The sequence below is a fragment of the Patiria miniata genome, unplaced genomic scaffold (assembly GCF_015706575.1).
Source record: "Patiria miniata isolate m_02_andy unplaced genomic scaffold, ASM1570657v1 HiC_scaffold_22, whole genome shotgun sequence".
NCBI classification, from domain to species: domain Eukaryota; kingdom Metazoa; phylum Echinodermata; class Asteroidea; order Valvatida; family Asterinidae; genus Patiria; species Patiria miniata.
The window spans coordinates 12,814,777-12,829,022 of NW_024037061.1; the positions used below are offsets into that span (position 1 = coordinate 12,814,777).

The following is a 14,246-nucleotide window of genomic DNA, read 5'->3' on the forward strand; positions in this document are numbered from 1 at the left end:
CCCTTCACCGACATATTAACTTTGTCAGATTTCAGAGATTCTTAAGCATTTGCCACAACAAAATTAGGTAAATTATGAAGGAGCAGGACAAAGTCTTTGGAGGATTATAATGAGGAATTTAAGGGGGAGGATTATAGTGAGGAATTTAGGGGGTGTGGGGAGGGGGGTTGAGAGAAGGAATCTGAGGAAAGAGCCCAGGTAGGGAGAGGAGAAACAAAACCAATACTGCCCATTTACGGCATGCAGCAATAAACTATATCAGCTTCCTGAGCCGAAGACGAGCTCAACCCAGCAGAAGCAGGCGTGGAGTGTGTGCCATGCGGGAGCAAAAACTTGCCTCTCGATAAGGACGGGGAAGAGGGACAGAGGGACGGAGGGACGGAGGGATGGAGTACAGGGGCAGGGCTTTGGGGCGCAGAGGAGATATACTGGGAAGGGGAGGGTGGGTTAAGGTAGGTGTTTGGGAACAAATGTTGTCGTACTCCTATTGAAGACAGAAATCAAAATGCACACTAAGCAACCGACAACACTGTAAGTGTAGACCACGCATTATGCCACCGCACAGGAAGCCTAGGGCTGTAAAACTGTGTGTCTAGAGCCCCCTTTTTTGCCTTTTTATATTTTGGAATGAAAAAAAAATCTGAAAAGTGAAAAAAAATTCAGTACAAATTTTTTATAATTTTCAAAACTTTCCAAAAATGCTATCAACAAAAAACTGACTTTGATTATGAAAGATATTGTTTTGGCAAATAATGTTTATGAATACATTTTTTTGGAAACAATTTCAACAGTAAAGACGAAAGTATTTCAAGAAACTTTCCAAGAATGCAATCACAAAAAAGTTGACTTTGACCCAGAAACAAAACTATATTTGCCGGTTTTTTTAAGACAAACTTTTACCATTCATTCCAAAATTCAGGTAGAAGTCAAACATTTTCCAAAACTGCAAACGGCAAAAAAATAGATCTTTTGGTTTTAGAGCTATGACTACAAGAACTGCATTGACACAAAGCACAAGCTGACAAACGTAACCATAGAAGAAGGCAGCGGGGAAGGAATGTACTTTGCCAAAACAAATGCTCTTGCTCTCATCTAACGGAAAGGGAAAAAAGTACGTACACATTTCACACTTGACTCCAGTGTAAAACTGCTTGCAGGCACACTGAAACTTGTTGTTGCGATTGACGCAAACCCCACCGTTCTCGCAAGGATTGGAAGCACACTCGTTTATATCTGGAAAAAAAAAGCAATGCATAATATTTCAGTTTTCTGCATTTTTTTTTTAGCACTGTTGGACTTTATGCGCACAGAAAACCCTCAGTGCTAAGATGGAATTTGCTTAAAATCAATTTATTTAACTGAAGCAACTCCGGTATAGACACTTTATCTTCACAAACTGTCAATGTATCGTCACCACAAACTGACTCTCGGTGATGCGTGTGTGCCCGGCACACGCATGTATTTTACCGAACCGCGTAATTTTGAACTGACGCGATGGACATGGAAACATGGATGTGTTACATTAGGCCAAAAAAAAGTCTCCGGTTTCTGGTATGGAGCTTGCCCAAAAAGTGGTGCGGCGACGCAGCTTTTTTTTTTTAACCGTTTTTTTTTTTTTGCTTTAAATGTCGACTGATGACTGCAAATGGTGCCCAACTAAACCTAGTGCAAATATGTGGGAGTCCAGAGAGGCCACATAAAGCTTATTCTCGATCATAACCTTATCTAAAAACACATTAAAGTTGTGCAGCAGCAGGATTCTAGTCAAACCAGTGAGTTTGGCGGTTTTGAGACATCATCTTTGATTGAAAAAAAAAACTTTTTCATTTTGCCGACGCGCATGGCTACGGCGACGCGCGCGCATACCAGAAACCGGAGAGTTTTTTTGGGGGCCTTATGTAGGTCTGAAATAATGTAAGCTATAGGAGCAGACGGAAATTGCTGCTTTCAATGATTACCGTTGTCACAGAGAACTCCTTCCCAGCCTGGCAGGCAGAGACACATGTTGTTTGGCATATCACATACTGCTCCATTTTTGCATCTGCCGTCCAAGGTACCGCACACATCTGCAATAACAAGGGTGATGACATTATGGGCTCTCTGTGCACAAGTACCCCATCAACAGCCAGACAAGGAGAGTTGGGGGTGACCTACACTGGTTCCCGATCCATCCACTACGTTTTCAAATGTATCCTAAGTTATTAGAGGTGGGGATTAGTCTCTGAGACCAACCCAAGTTGCATTCGAATTTATTCGCGCGCCGATGACGCCTGCATGACGCGAAAACGCGGTGGCTAATAGCTTTTGCACATTCAGGAAGTCGTGCCTACTTCGCGCACGCGAACCAGTAAAGTACACTACGCGCACACTGTGTGTCCCGTCCACGGAGCTCTCAAAAGAGGTAAAACACGCCCTCTTTTGTTGGCGCACAGAGCCCATGAGACTGCATTTGGTTGAAGAGCTTATGTACCAGTACTTGGTGTTGGCTCTGTGTTTTTTTCCCACTGTTTCTGCCATCCATCACAGCTTGCCAAAACTTACTGTGCAGTCCACTTTACATGATCTTTATATACTACAGTGGTGACGCTGACTTTTCAATACCCAGATGTAGGCTGGGTTGTGCGAGAGCCCTATACACTGAAAACTAAAATGAGTGTAGCAATGTTTGAAATAATATAACCGACATACAGATCCTTGTCATTTGATTGGTGGAACTCACATCACGTGACATTCAATATTGTTCCCATTCATGCCGGGGCTCAAAAAGTCCCATTCGCCCATGGGGAATGGGAAATACTATTCAACATCATTCTTGTTCCATGACGCGGTATTTGTGTGCAACATGCTGGTGTGCGCGTTCAGCGCTGCGAGTAGCGTGAATTATTCCAAAGAGCCGACGCTACAGTGTTGGTTTCAAAATTTTCGTGAAGGGGTGGTTCAAAAGACAGCAATACATTTTCTACCAATTTTGTATTGAAATAAAAGTTCAAATATCAAATGACAGGGATCTATTTGTCAGTTATATAAAACAAATATTGAGTGGCTTTAAATTGTGAAATGGGAGGAATATTATCGTTTGGTAAAATCTGGACTTTTCCAGTTCACTCCGCTTTGCCTCGTGAAATGGAAAAGTCCAGATTTTTACCTTGCGATAATATTCCTCCCATTCCACGATGAGCCACTCAATATATTTGTATACTGGCATAGAAAACAGGAAATTTATCCTGTTTAAAAAAAAATCCATTCACAGTACGGACCATGGATGCAGACTTATAACTTCATCATACTTCGTCTTCCCCAATATCCACGATTACATCCCTTGATACAAGTTTCTTTTTTAATTTGATAACATTTTCAACAGCATGGATATTTGTAGTTCTTACCGGTCCGGTTTTCACAGTGTCGACCTGTGTACGTGTCAGCACATTCGCACAAATAGTTGTTGTTGAGATCAAGACAGGTTCCACCGTTGAGACACTGAACACTGGCACACTCGTCAATGTCTGCAAGAGGGGTAAGATTGAAAGCCGTAAAGGCAGTCCAAAAACTGACCTTACAAGACAAAAACTACAATTCACACATTTTGAAATAATACAGAAGTACTTTTTTTTTGGTCAAAAAAGTCAAAATCCGTGAGCAAATCAGTACAAAATTTAAGTTTTGACTTTATTTGCAGGAATAATGATGGGTTTACTTGTATTTATTTCAACACAAATAACAATGCATTAATTCATCATTATATGGCAGTGGTTCTCTATTGGTGAAATTTGGAGAGTGCCCTTTAATATTTGAAGGACAGGCAACATAGCAAAATGAACAAATTTACATTTGGTCAGTCCCACCAAGGTACCGGCCATAAACCATGCATTAGTGTATGGCGTGTAGGAAGTCTCTACCTGATCCATCATTTTTTTGTTTTTGTTGAAATAATCTTCAATAAACCTACAAGTGAGGCGCAACGGGCTCCTTGCACAAGTACCCCCTCAACGGTAAGAATGAGAGATTTCAGGGAGACCATGGGGGAGACAATTTGACTTACCGCTGTTTGTAAGTTAGCCACGCCCCTTGGACAACCCTATGGAGTTTTTGTACACTTAAGTTTTGTTTGTCTCAGATTTTGTGCATTCCGCGTCCATTTGTATATCATGTCATTGGACAATATTTCACAAGCTGCGCTGACACGATTCTACCGCGATAAGTCAATAAGAACGCACTGCCGACGGCACCCGAAGCTCAAGCGAAGACACTATATGGCTTTGTGCACATTCAGAATAAAACGTGTGTACTTTGTACTTCGTGCTACACAGCGCCCTCTCTAGAGCCCATCAAAACCTACAAGGGTGTGTATCAGAGCAAATTTATACAGCAGGGTTTATTTAGGGAAGGAGTGTCAAGTTACTGGTCCCTCCTTGGTGTTGGAATGCAGATGATTTCTTATCATCTAACATCTCACCACCAGCAATTTTACATTCCTTCCCTTAAAACCACGTTGGCTTTATATGTGTACTGATACTTACTTGTGGCACACAGCGGCCCCCTAAATCCAGATGCACATGTGCAGGATCCCAGGCCCTCAGTATCAGAGCAGGTGCCTCCATTTAGACAAGTGATGAGTGAACAAGGAACTAGGTGCAGAAATACATCAAAAGCAAACAGATTTCATAATGAAAAAAAAAAAAACCACAAGAAGCGCTTGTGGTCCAATAAGCCATTTGCGGGTTAAATTTGAATAAAATCTGGAACGCTGACTTAATCCAATGCTTTGCACGTTTTAACTTTATATTCTCCTGACCAAAGAGACTGTTACTATATCACGTGATTCAGGCAAGCCTTATGCTAGCAACACCCAGCTGCGACATGGTCTGTGTCTTTGTGCCATTCTCACTCACTGTGAACAATGCTTTGGTGCTGAGCGTCTCTTACGTAACTATGCAAAAGCTTGCCCCGAATCATGTGATTAGCAACAACAGTGTCTTTGTTCTGGAGAATTCAAAGTTAAAAAGTGCCAAGCATTTTGAGCAAGTCAGTGTACCAGATGTTTTTCAAATGTAAATCCCAAATGGTATAGGTTTACTCGCAAATGGCTTATGGTTACGGTGTTCAACTCGTGTGCCTTGGCACGTGGGTTCAAACCCTGACGGGGAACATGGTACTTGTGTTCTTGGGCAAGACACTTTACTACAATTGCCTCTCTCCACCCAGGAGTATAAATGGGTACCTGTGAATTAAGGCAGAGACCAGAATGTGCTGCTGCAAAAATTGGTCTCATGGCCTGATAATCAGGGGTAATAATTGTGAAGCGCTTTGAGACCTTCGACATAAAGCGCTGTATAAGCACCACATTATACATGTAATGGTACCATTAAGGAGACACGTTATCGTAATTTCTTTGCACGATGGGAGACATTTTCATGTCTCCCTAATGTCACAGCCCCCCTTTTGAGGCAAAATTTTACCGTCGCAATTAGACCATTTTTGTTGCTCGTGGTCTAATTAGTAAACAGACCGAAATCGTGGAAAAAGGACAGGGGAAAATTGGGTTAGGGCACATTTAAGTTTGAAAAATTTTGTGCACAAGTCTATGGGGATGTCATGGTCTCCCAAATGTCCAATCAAGGGTAATTATTATTATCATTATTAATATTATTACGAAAACAATCACAACTTATACCATTTGGCAGACTCTTTTGCGTGGGAGGTTTACCTTTGGGAGACATGTGGAATTAGGGAGACATTTCAATGTCTCCCTAATGCCTCAGCTCCTTTTTAGAGGCAAAATTTTGCTTGTCGCAAATAGGCTAGATCGATTGCTCATGGTCCAATTAGTAAAAATACCAAAATTCGTGGGGGTAGGATGAGGGAAATTGGGGTTGGGGGTCAGGAAAGTCAGATTATTATTTGTGCACATGTCTATGGGATTGTCTCCCTAATGGTATATTTTGGGGTTATATTATTTGTATTATTATTTTTCTCCAGATAAAAAAATGCAAGGGTTTTTTCCCAAGTCTATCCACTTCCAAATAAATGTTTTGCATAGGCTACCTAAAAAAAATATGGCAATCAGACTTTCTTTCGTTTTAATATGTACGCACATAAAAACAGCAAAAGTGGCCATGGATGGATATGTGTCCACATCATCTTGTGAGAACCCGTAGGGTTTGGTGTTCTTTTAAACAGGGATGTAGTCAAGTCCATCACAAGTCCCTGCAAGTCCATCACAAGTCCTCCAGTCCTAAGTCAATTTCACAAACTATTCAAGCATTACCTGTGACTGGACTGGTTAAAGGACTTGTGATGTACTTGTGACTGGACTTGAGGTGTTGTGATGGACTCGACTACATCCCTGGTAATCAATCCAACCTCCCACAAATCCAAAATCTCGCTAATTTTTCAGATGAATTAAAGGTTTTAGTTACCTCTCTCGCAGAACATCCCAGTGATTGCTAGGGGGCACTGGCACTCAACACCTCCATTCAGTTCTCTGCAGGTGCCTCCATTCTGGCACCGCGTGTCGGTGCAGGTAGTCACAGCTGAGCGAGATCAAAACAAAACTTCATCAAAGCATGAGTGATTGGAGGGAAAGTCAAGACCGACGCCAACATTGTGCCAAATCAATATTACTGACGGAGAATTCTTTGAGCGCACTGCATGCACGCATTGGTTTCCATGCGTATGGCACTTAAAGTTCACACAATTAAGTTTGATCTCAATGTGCGTACTTCACCCCCACTTGCCCCTCTCCACCCAGGAGTATAAATGGGTACCGGCATTAGCTGGGGAGTAACCTGCGATGGACTAGCATCCCATCCAGGGGGAGTAGAAATATTCTCAGTCGTTTCATGCTACTGAAACCGGAGATAAACGCCAGCCTGATGAGCCACGTTGGCTCGGGACAGACTTACTTACTTCAATGTGCGTATAATATGCATCTTAGAATCTGTCCCTCTCACAGTTTAGGGGTACATGTCTTAATAGTAATAATAATAATAATAATAAAAATAATATATGTAGAGCGCACGTATCCACCATTATTGGTGCTCAAGGCGCTACATCATTATTACCCTGCTCATTGGGACAATGAAACATTCCAAATACCATCTCAGCTCCCTTGAGAGTATTACAGCTCGATGTTGCCATTTCGGCGCAAAGTAGCTTAAATCAACCACAATAACCACCTCTGCCCTCACAGGTACTCATTGCTTCTCTCCACTGGGTGGAGAGTAACAAAGTGCCTTGCCCAAGGGCACACGTACCATAAACCCAGGCTGGACTCGAACCCACAACCTGCAGAATGCTCCAGACCAGCCTTTTGTATGGACGTTCAAGTTCTGCAAATAACCTCAGTGTTTAAAATTATCCGATTTACCCCCCAAAAAAGGAAGATTTAGGCCTAGCTAGAGGGACTTTAACATGTCAGTTTTGGTAGTGGTCTATAGACTATGCAGTGCTTCTATGTCATAGATTTGAGTCCCGCCCAAAGTAAGCTCATGAATTTTTCTTGCAAGCTCTCAGACCGCACTGAGTATAGCAAGTGTAAGAAATAACGTTGGTGAAAGGCAAACACCCAATGCTGTACTAAGTTTTCTTTAAACTAAAGTGAACTTTTCTGAAAACAAAACAGCGCACAAGTAAAACCAGTCATATGACTGAACAGAACTTACTTTGTTGGCATTGTGTTCCGAAGTATCCCATTGCACAGTTGCAGATAGCCTCACCCGTGAAGCTCACAGTGCACGTTCCTCCATTCAGGCAGTATCCATCACAGCGATCTGGCAAACGTTCGATGTATCCATCAATTTGTTGTTATTCTTTCACCCATATGCACGGTAATACAATGCTAATGACTCACTTTTAGTTACAAACCTGCAGTACCACACTAACAAGAATTCATTCAAAAGCCTTGTATTTAATGAAGAAACCTCCAATTGTGTCATCCAGAAAAAAAGAGGAATTTTAGAAGGGCAGGCTGCCTGACAATATCTTATGCCGCCCTGTTCAAAGTTTGCTGCCCTGATTAAATTTTTACCACCAGCTCACTTCCTCATCACGTAAAGATATGCAAATTCTCAGATTTTGAGCACAATATATAGGGAGTCTCACAAAAAACACCTGAAACCTCAAAAGCGTCTTCTTTTTCACAGCTTTACAAAAAATTCATCGCAAATATGTATACATATTTAGAGAGTATAATCCATTAGCTTTTCAACAACCAACAAATCTTTCCAATTGGGTAAATATTTACGTAGCAATGGCCAATTCAAATTAAGTGCTGATTATTCAATCTGCTGATTATTCAATGGATTTGGGGTGAGGGTAGTTTTGCTTTCTTTAATGTTTTAATCTCTTTCTATTTATTTTGTTCATTTTATTACTAATTTTTTCGCAACAATGGTCTTTTTATCCTTCTGGAAGTAATGGCAGTACTGAAAAGAATTTGTTAACTATTAGCTTCTTAGATGTTTACTGTGCTGCTTTGTCTCTGCCCTCTACTTGGTAGCCTTTTTTCACAAATGCAAGTTTCGGTCCTTGTCCTTATTGCGACAGTCAAAATGTCAGTCGCCGTGGACAAAATCAAAAGGTGGTACTTGTTTTCAATTGGCCATAACTCAATAAATATTCACCTGAATGGAAAAAGTTTTACGTTGTTGAAACGCCAATGGATTATACTCTCTAAATATGTATAAAATATTTGCGATGTATTTTTTTAAAGCTGTGAAAAGAGGACACTTTGAAGGTTCGGTTTTTTTTTCAAGATACCCTGCAGTATAATGGCAATGTCAGTCAGTGCCACAGTTAACGCTACCGCCAGCTTGCATGGTCTGCACAAAAGCAAGAATGAGGATTAAATGTCTTAAAAGAGCAGCATCTGTACCTTTTTAACGAGTGTCCTCTTTGAAATTACAGCCTTCAACATTCATGCAAACAACTTCTGCCCAATATGCCACCTTGCATATTTGTTTTCACTCTGGTAAACACTGAGAAGAAAATAGTCTTACCCATTTCACACTGATCACCAGTGTGGGTGATTGGACAAGTACAAGTGTAATTGTACATGGGTGTGGCACCTGGTGGTTGAGGGATGGTCATGACCGCGCACGTCCCACCATTCTGGCAGTACATATCTGGGCACATGCCAATCTCTGAAACAAAACAAAACATGGAAAGTACAAGGTTTGTATTCACATCTTTTCAGACATTATGTGTGTGAATGCCAAGGCCAGAATAGCAGTACCATGCTATCATTAAGGGAATAATTTATGTGCTTGGCCGGTTTTAAACAATTACGTTTTAAACCGGCCGGGAGCCTGGATGCTGATAAAGTAAAAAATTATAAATTTCGAACGATTTTGTTCGACAATTTTACTTCATGTTTTTTTAAACACCCCACTAGCTACATGTACGTTTATGTGTCTCTCCAAGTTGTACTAAAAATGTCCTTATATGGAGTTCAGTGCGCGTGCCACGTACTGCACAATTTGGTGCAGAATGCAGCTGTACCAGTTGGTGTGAATTTAGGACTAAAAAAAAACAGATTCACTGGTAGTATTGCGCATGCCTACGTGAGGATTGTGAAGGTTCAACCAATAAAACAGTGCTGGCACCGGATTTCATAGAAGTAAAAATTTCATGTGACACTTGAAAAGTGTTTAAGACCAGCCAGCCATATTTTATCAACTGTTTAAAATCGGCCACGTGACAGGCTCTCAACCAATGGGAATTGGTAAACTGTCTTAGGTATTTATGAATAAATGTTATACGCATGGTATGAACGATTAGATTGAGGGGAATTATGGGAAAAAAAAACCAAAATAAAAAGTCCCATATAATGTGCAATTGGTCCTGGATGGTTACTCACCCATAAATTACTAATATAACTTAACCTATATGATGCCGAGTTCATTTATTTACCAGTAACACACATTTTAAACGAAATATAACAATGGAAATTTCTTATGTGCATAAGCATATCCTAGTTTCAGAAGAACAAAAAGTTTTCATCATCAATAACACATTCTTTATCAATATAAGCAGCTGTTTCACTAAGACAAATGTACAAACTTGCAAATCGAAATATGTCTTTCAATACACTGAGTTTGATTTCACTGATCCTGCGCAAACAAAAAAAAATGTCTATTTTATAATGAAAATCGCCAACCACAAGACCAAGTGCCACTCAAAATGATGATCACAATCAAGAAATAATATAAAGAGAGAGAAAGAGTATGTTGATATTTCACTTGAACTTTGTTGAGTTTAAAGAACAACCAACAAGTCTGCCTACCTGTCTCACAATTTTCCCCTTCGTACTGTGGTGGACAGAGACAAGTAAACTGATCAGGTGCTCCTGGGACCAGGGAACAGTTTCCTCCATTCTGGCAAGGATTGGTAGGTCTGCAGGCAGTAGCTGTGGGGAAACAGGAAGGGAAATACAGGTGAGTAAAAAAAACACCCAGATATCGGGACCATTGTTTTAGTGAAGTTCTGCATGTAGCACTTTAAAAATCTAAGATATGAAAGCCCAATTCATAAGCTTTCTTTTAGTACAAAAATCATTCAAATCAGTCACGTAATTTTTATGTTACGGAACTGTTTTAAAGTTCTGTCCAGGGATCACAAAAAGGCAAGTGTTCTTTCAGCAAAACAAAAACAAGTCACCGTAGGGATGTGTGTGAATTGTTTTCATTTTGCTGAAAGAATGCACACCTTTTTTGTGATTCGTAGACAGAACTTAAAAATGGTGGTCGTGTTTAAAATTCCGTAAATTCCATAAATTCCATAACTTTGTTTCATTGAGAGCTAACAATCAGTATGCAATGTAACCTGCTCAACAAAAGTGCGCTGAGAAAGTGTCCAAAGTTATTCTATGCAATGGAATGAGGAGTTCATAGGCGCTCTAGTATTGAATCCATAATTGTGCACAAACCTACGGAAAGTTTGAAATTGTGTGCAGTTTTTTGAAAAGCTTTATGCACATCTGTATGTGCCCCAAAAAAGAAAAACTCACAGTCAGTAAATGAGCATTACCATGTATATGCCAGTAAACAGGCATATCCTTTTCTGTTGAGATTTTTTTTCTTCAAACTTTTCAACTTAGCCTATACTTATACCCTTATGGGCTCCGTGCGCCAACAAAAGAGGGCGCGTTTTAACCACTTTTGACACCGCATGTGCGTACTGTACTGGTTCGCGCGCGAGTACGCACGACTTTTTATCCAGAATGTGCTCAAACTTAAGCCATAGCGTCTTCGCACGTGAGCATCAGGTGTCGTCGGCGCGCGAATACGTTTAAATTTAACTTGTGATGGTCTCCCAGACTAATCCCCCCTAGCTCTCCTTTTCTGGCCGTTGTTGGGGTACTTGTGCACGGAGCCCATACTCTCGGGTTACACCCCAGTGGCCCCACTGGTAAAATACCATTCAAGATATACCACAATCAATATGTCTGCACTCACAAGGTGTCCAAAGATATTCTATGCAATGGAATGAGGAGTTAGCGCTCTAGTAATAATTATTACGGGAAATGGCACATTAGGGAAACATTCCCGTGCAACTTTTTTCCAACTTTAATGACCCCTAACCCCAATTTTTCTCTTATCCTACCCCCACAAATTTTGGTATATTTATGTTTTGGGCCACAAGCAATCGATCTAGCCCTTTGCCTCTAAAAAGGAGTTGTGACTTTAGGGAGACATAGAAATATCTCCCTAATGTTCGGTGTCTCTCTAGGGTATAACTTATGTCGAAAACATGTCTCATAAAAGGTAGGCCTACAGTAATGGGAATTTACAATAGCTCTATGCTATAACCATATCAATATGATCATTTAGTTTAATTAGATAAGTAGTTAAAGGCATTCAGTTTAGTAATATCAGTGTGAAGAAGCATACATAGAGACTAGAAATTCAACTTACGCATTTCTACTTCACAGTTATTCCCCATAAACATAGCAGCGCAGGTGCATATGTAGCCATCAATGTCAGTTGAGTCTTCAGTGCATGTACCGCCGTTCAAACAGGGGCTGGAGCTGCACGGGCGGTCTGGGGAGGAAATAGATTCCACAAGCAACTATTGTTACGTTGGTCAAAATAAGACAAAGGGGGTCCATGGGAGGGGGGGGATATCACATCGTTTGTAACCCCCCCCCCCCCTCCCCACTTTTTTCATCCCTGAATAAAAGTTGTTACCTACATTTGGTTCTATAGCTCAGAATAGCTAATACAAAGACTCCAAACTCAAAAATGATGTTTAAATGATGATCTTTTGCTAAAAACAAATAGTTGAAGTTGTTAGAAATTGCCTCAGATTGCACCACAGAGCATCTAGAATCCAAAATTGTTCGGGACCTGCTCTTTGCGCTCGCATTAGTTCTGATCAAGTTATGTTCCTCCCCCCCCCCCCCCAAACTTTTGAGAAGCGATTGACGCCCTTGGTACAATGTTGCCTGCAGTAAGCTATTTTTGATTTACATGTCTTAAGACAAGTACTTGTCAAACTGAGTCCAATATCGACATGAAGAGCTGAGTATATTCTTTCTAATGCATATGGAAAATGAAACAGTAAAAGAAAGTCCTGAAGACTCGTGGAATGTGGTCACATATGATAAGTAACTCCTTAAGTAGTTCTTGATGCTACAGGAAGATGACTTTTTCCCCCCAAATTGTTTTCTACTTCTTGTTGTGAAAATGTTTGAAAGAAACAAGTGCATTTTCTTCTAATTGGGATGTCAGACAAATAGTCTGACCTACAACCATGATTACATGTAATAAACATTTCATTTACAGTATTTATTAACTGCCTCTGAAATGGTTAAGCAGTACATATTCTTTTATACTACACCCAGAAAATTAACTAAATAGCAGAAGAAAATGAATTAATTACAAATTTCGCATCTGTTGCCCATGTAGCCCGGAGGGCAAGTGCAGATGTAATCGTCGCCACTTGGTGCACACATCCCTCCGTTCCTACAGGGTGAGGATATGCAGGCATCCACAGCTGTGTATAAGAAAGACGTACAGTGTGAAGACAAATCAGTTTTTGTCAAAACTTTTCCTCAAATCAGGGGAATATATGGGATAAATTTCAATATCCTTTTTGAAATAAGACTGTATTAAGTTTCGATTCAGCTAGAAGATTGCTATCATTAGTAGAATTGTAATGGGTCAGGATGAATGATTAAATGATTTTAAATAACTGGGTGATTTATATCATTGACTGGTGATATACTACATTAGTGGTGAATGGCAGAATTAATAAATGAATGGAAACATCAAGGAGGTGGCTAATCATGCATGTAGTAGCAATCACACAGCAATTCGTTCTTGGAAAATAACTCTTGTGCTTGCTTTTAAGCATTCCATGATATTACTTCTGAAGAAAATGGTTTGAACGTCGTACTGTAAAAATGGAACTGACCGGTTTTCTGTAAAGCAATTTACAACCTGACAACTTTTTTTGCATAAAACGTGTAAAATTTGAATGTCGTCCGTCATCAACGTACAGCGTGTTTTAAGTGTTTAATCAGATAATCATTTAAGGTGTGTTTCCTCCATGCTGCTCTGCGAAATAAGATATTAGTCATTCATGCATCAAGGTCAAGATCAAGATCATGCACAAACAGCAAAGGTTAGCAAAGAAGTTAACATAATATTAACATCTGTTGAAGAATATTAGTTATATAAGGTTAACGTGCACTCATGCAAAGAACAAAACTAAGTTTAAAAATACAGCCAAAATCATACCATTAGAACCCAAGACTGCGCACAAGTATTTTCTCAATAAACCAGTTCAGCATTTCAACTGCGCATGCGCGCAACGAAATGGGTCACTGGTCTTTCGGATAATTGAATAAATGCTCATCGAACACACATGAACGCGCAAGGAGACGGAAGCACGATGCTCGCATGTGAATTATAGTATGGGCGTTCAGGTAACATTGCGGTAATACAAGACGCTTCCATTTTAGGCAAAAAAAAAATAGTCGGTCTCTGGTCAGACCAAAGTTCCGGAATTGACGCGGCGACGGGGCTTTTTTTTTTTTTTGGCTTTTTTTTTTTTCTTCAAGCTTGGATTGTACAGACAAGGTGGGGTACTATTTTGCTTTTTTGGTGTCCTCATGAACATTGGTGTCCTCCATAATTTGCCTTGGTGCTCTCGATCATTTGCCTTGGTGCAATTTCTAATTCCTTGGTGTTCTTTGGTAGAAAAAGTTGAGGAAGTGCAGCAATAGAGGGCGCTGTTGGAGCTAC

The 14,246-nt window shown here is 40.3% G+C and overlaps 1 protein-coding gene across 1 annotated transcript in view; it reads right to left on the minus strand.

Moving 5' to 3' along the window:
- The window catches only part of LOC119730093 (neurogenic locus notch homolog protein 1-like), a 72,145-nt gene that overhangs the window by 2,863 nt on the left and 55,036 nt on the right, over positions 1-14,246 (minus strand). Inside the window, exons 41-50 of the mRNA XM_038202876.1 lie at positions 12,880-12,993; positions 11,913-12,038; positions 10,283-10,405; positions 8,997-9,140; positions 7,662-7,769; positions 6,417-6,530; positions 4,518-4,625; positions 3,384-3,503; positions 1,959-2,066; positions 1,120-1,233 (exon numbers count right to left, since the gene is read on the minus strand). Of these exons, the coding sequence (XP_038058804.1) occupies positions 1,120-1,233; positions 1,959-2,066; positions 3,384-3,503; positions 4,518-4,625; positions 6,417-6,530; positions 7,662-7,769; positions 8,997-9,140; positions 10,283-10,405; positions 11,913-12,038; positions 12,880-12,993 (1,179 nt within the window). The remainder of the gene's footprint in view (positions 1-1,119; positions 1,234-1,958; positions 2,067-3,383; positions 3,504-4,517; positions 4,626-6,416; positions 6,531-7,661; positions 7,770-8,996; positions 9,141-10,282; positions 10,406-11,912; positions 12,039-12,879; positions 12,994-14,246) is intronic.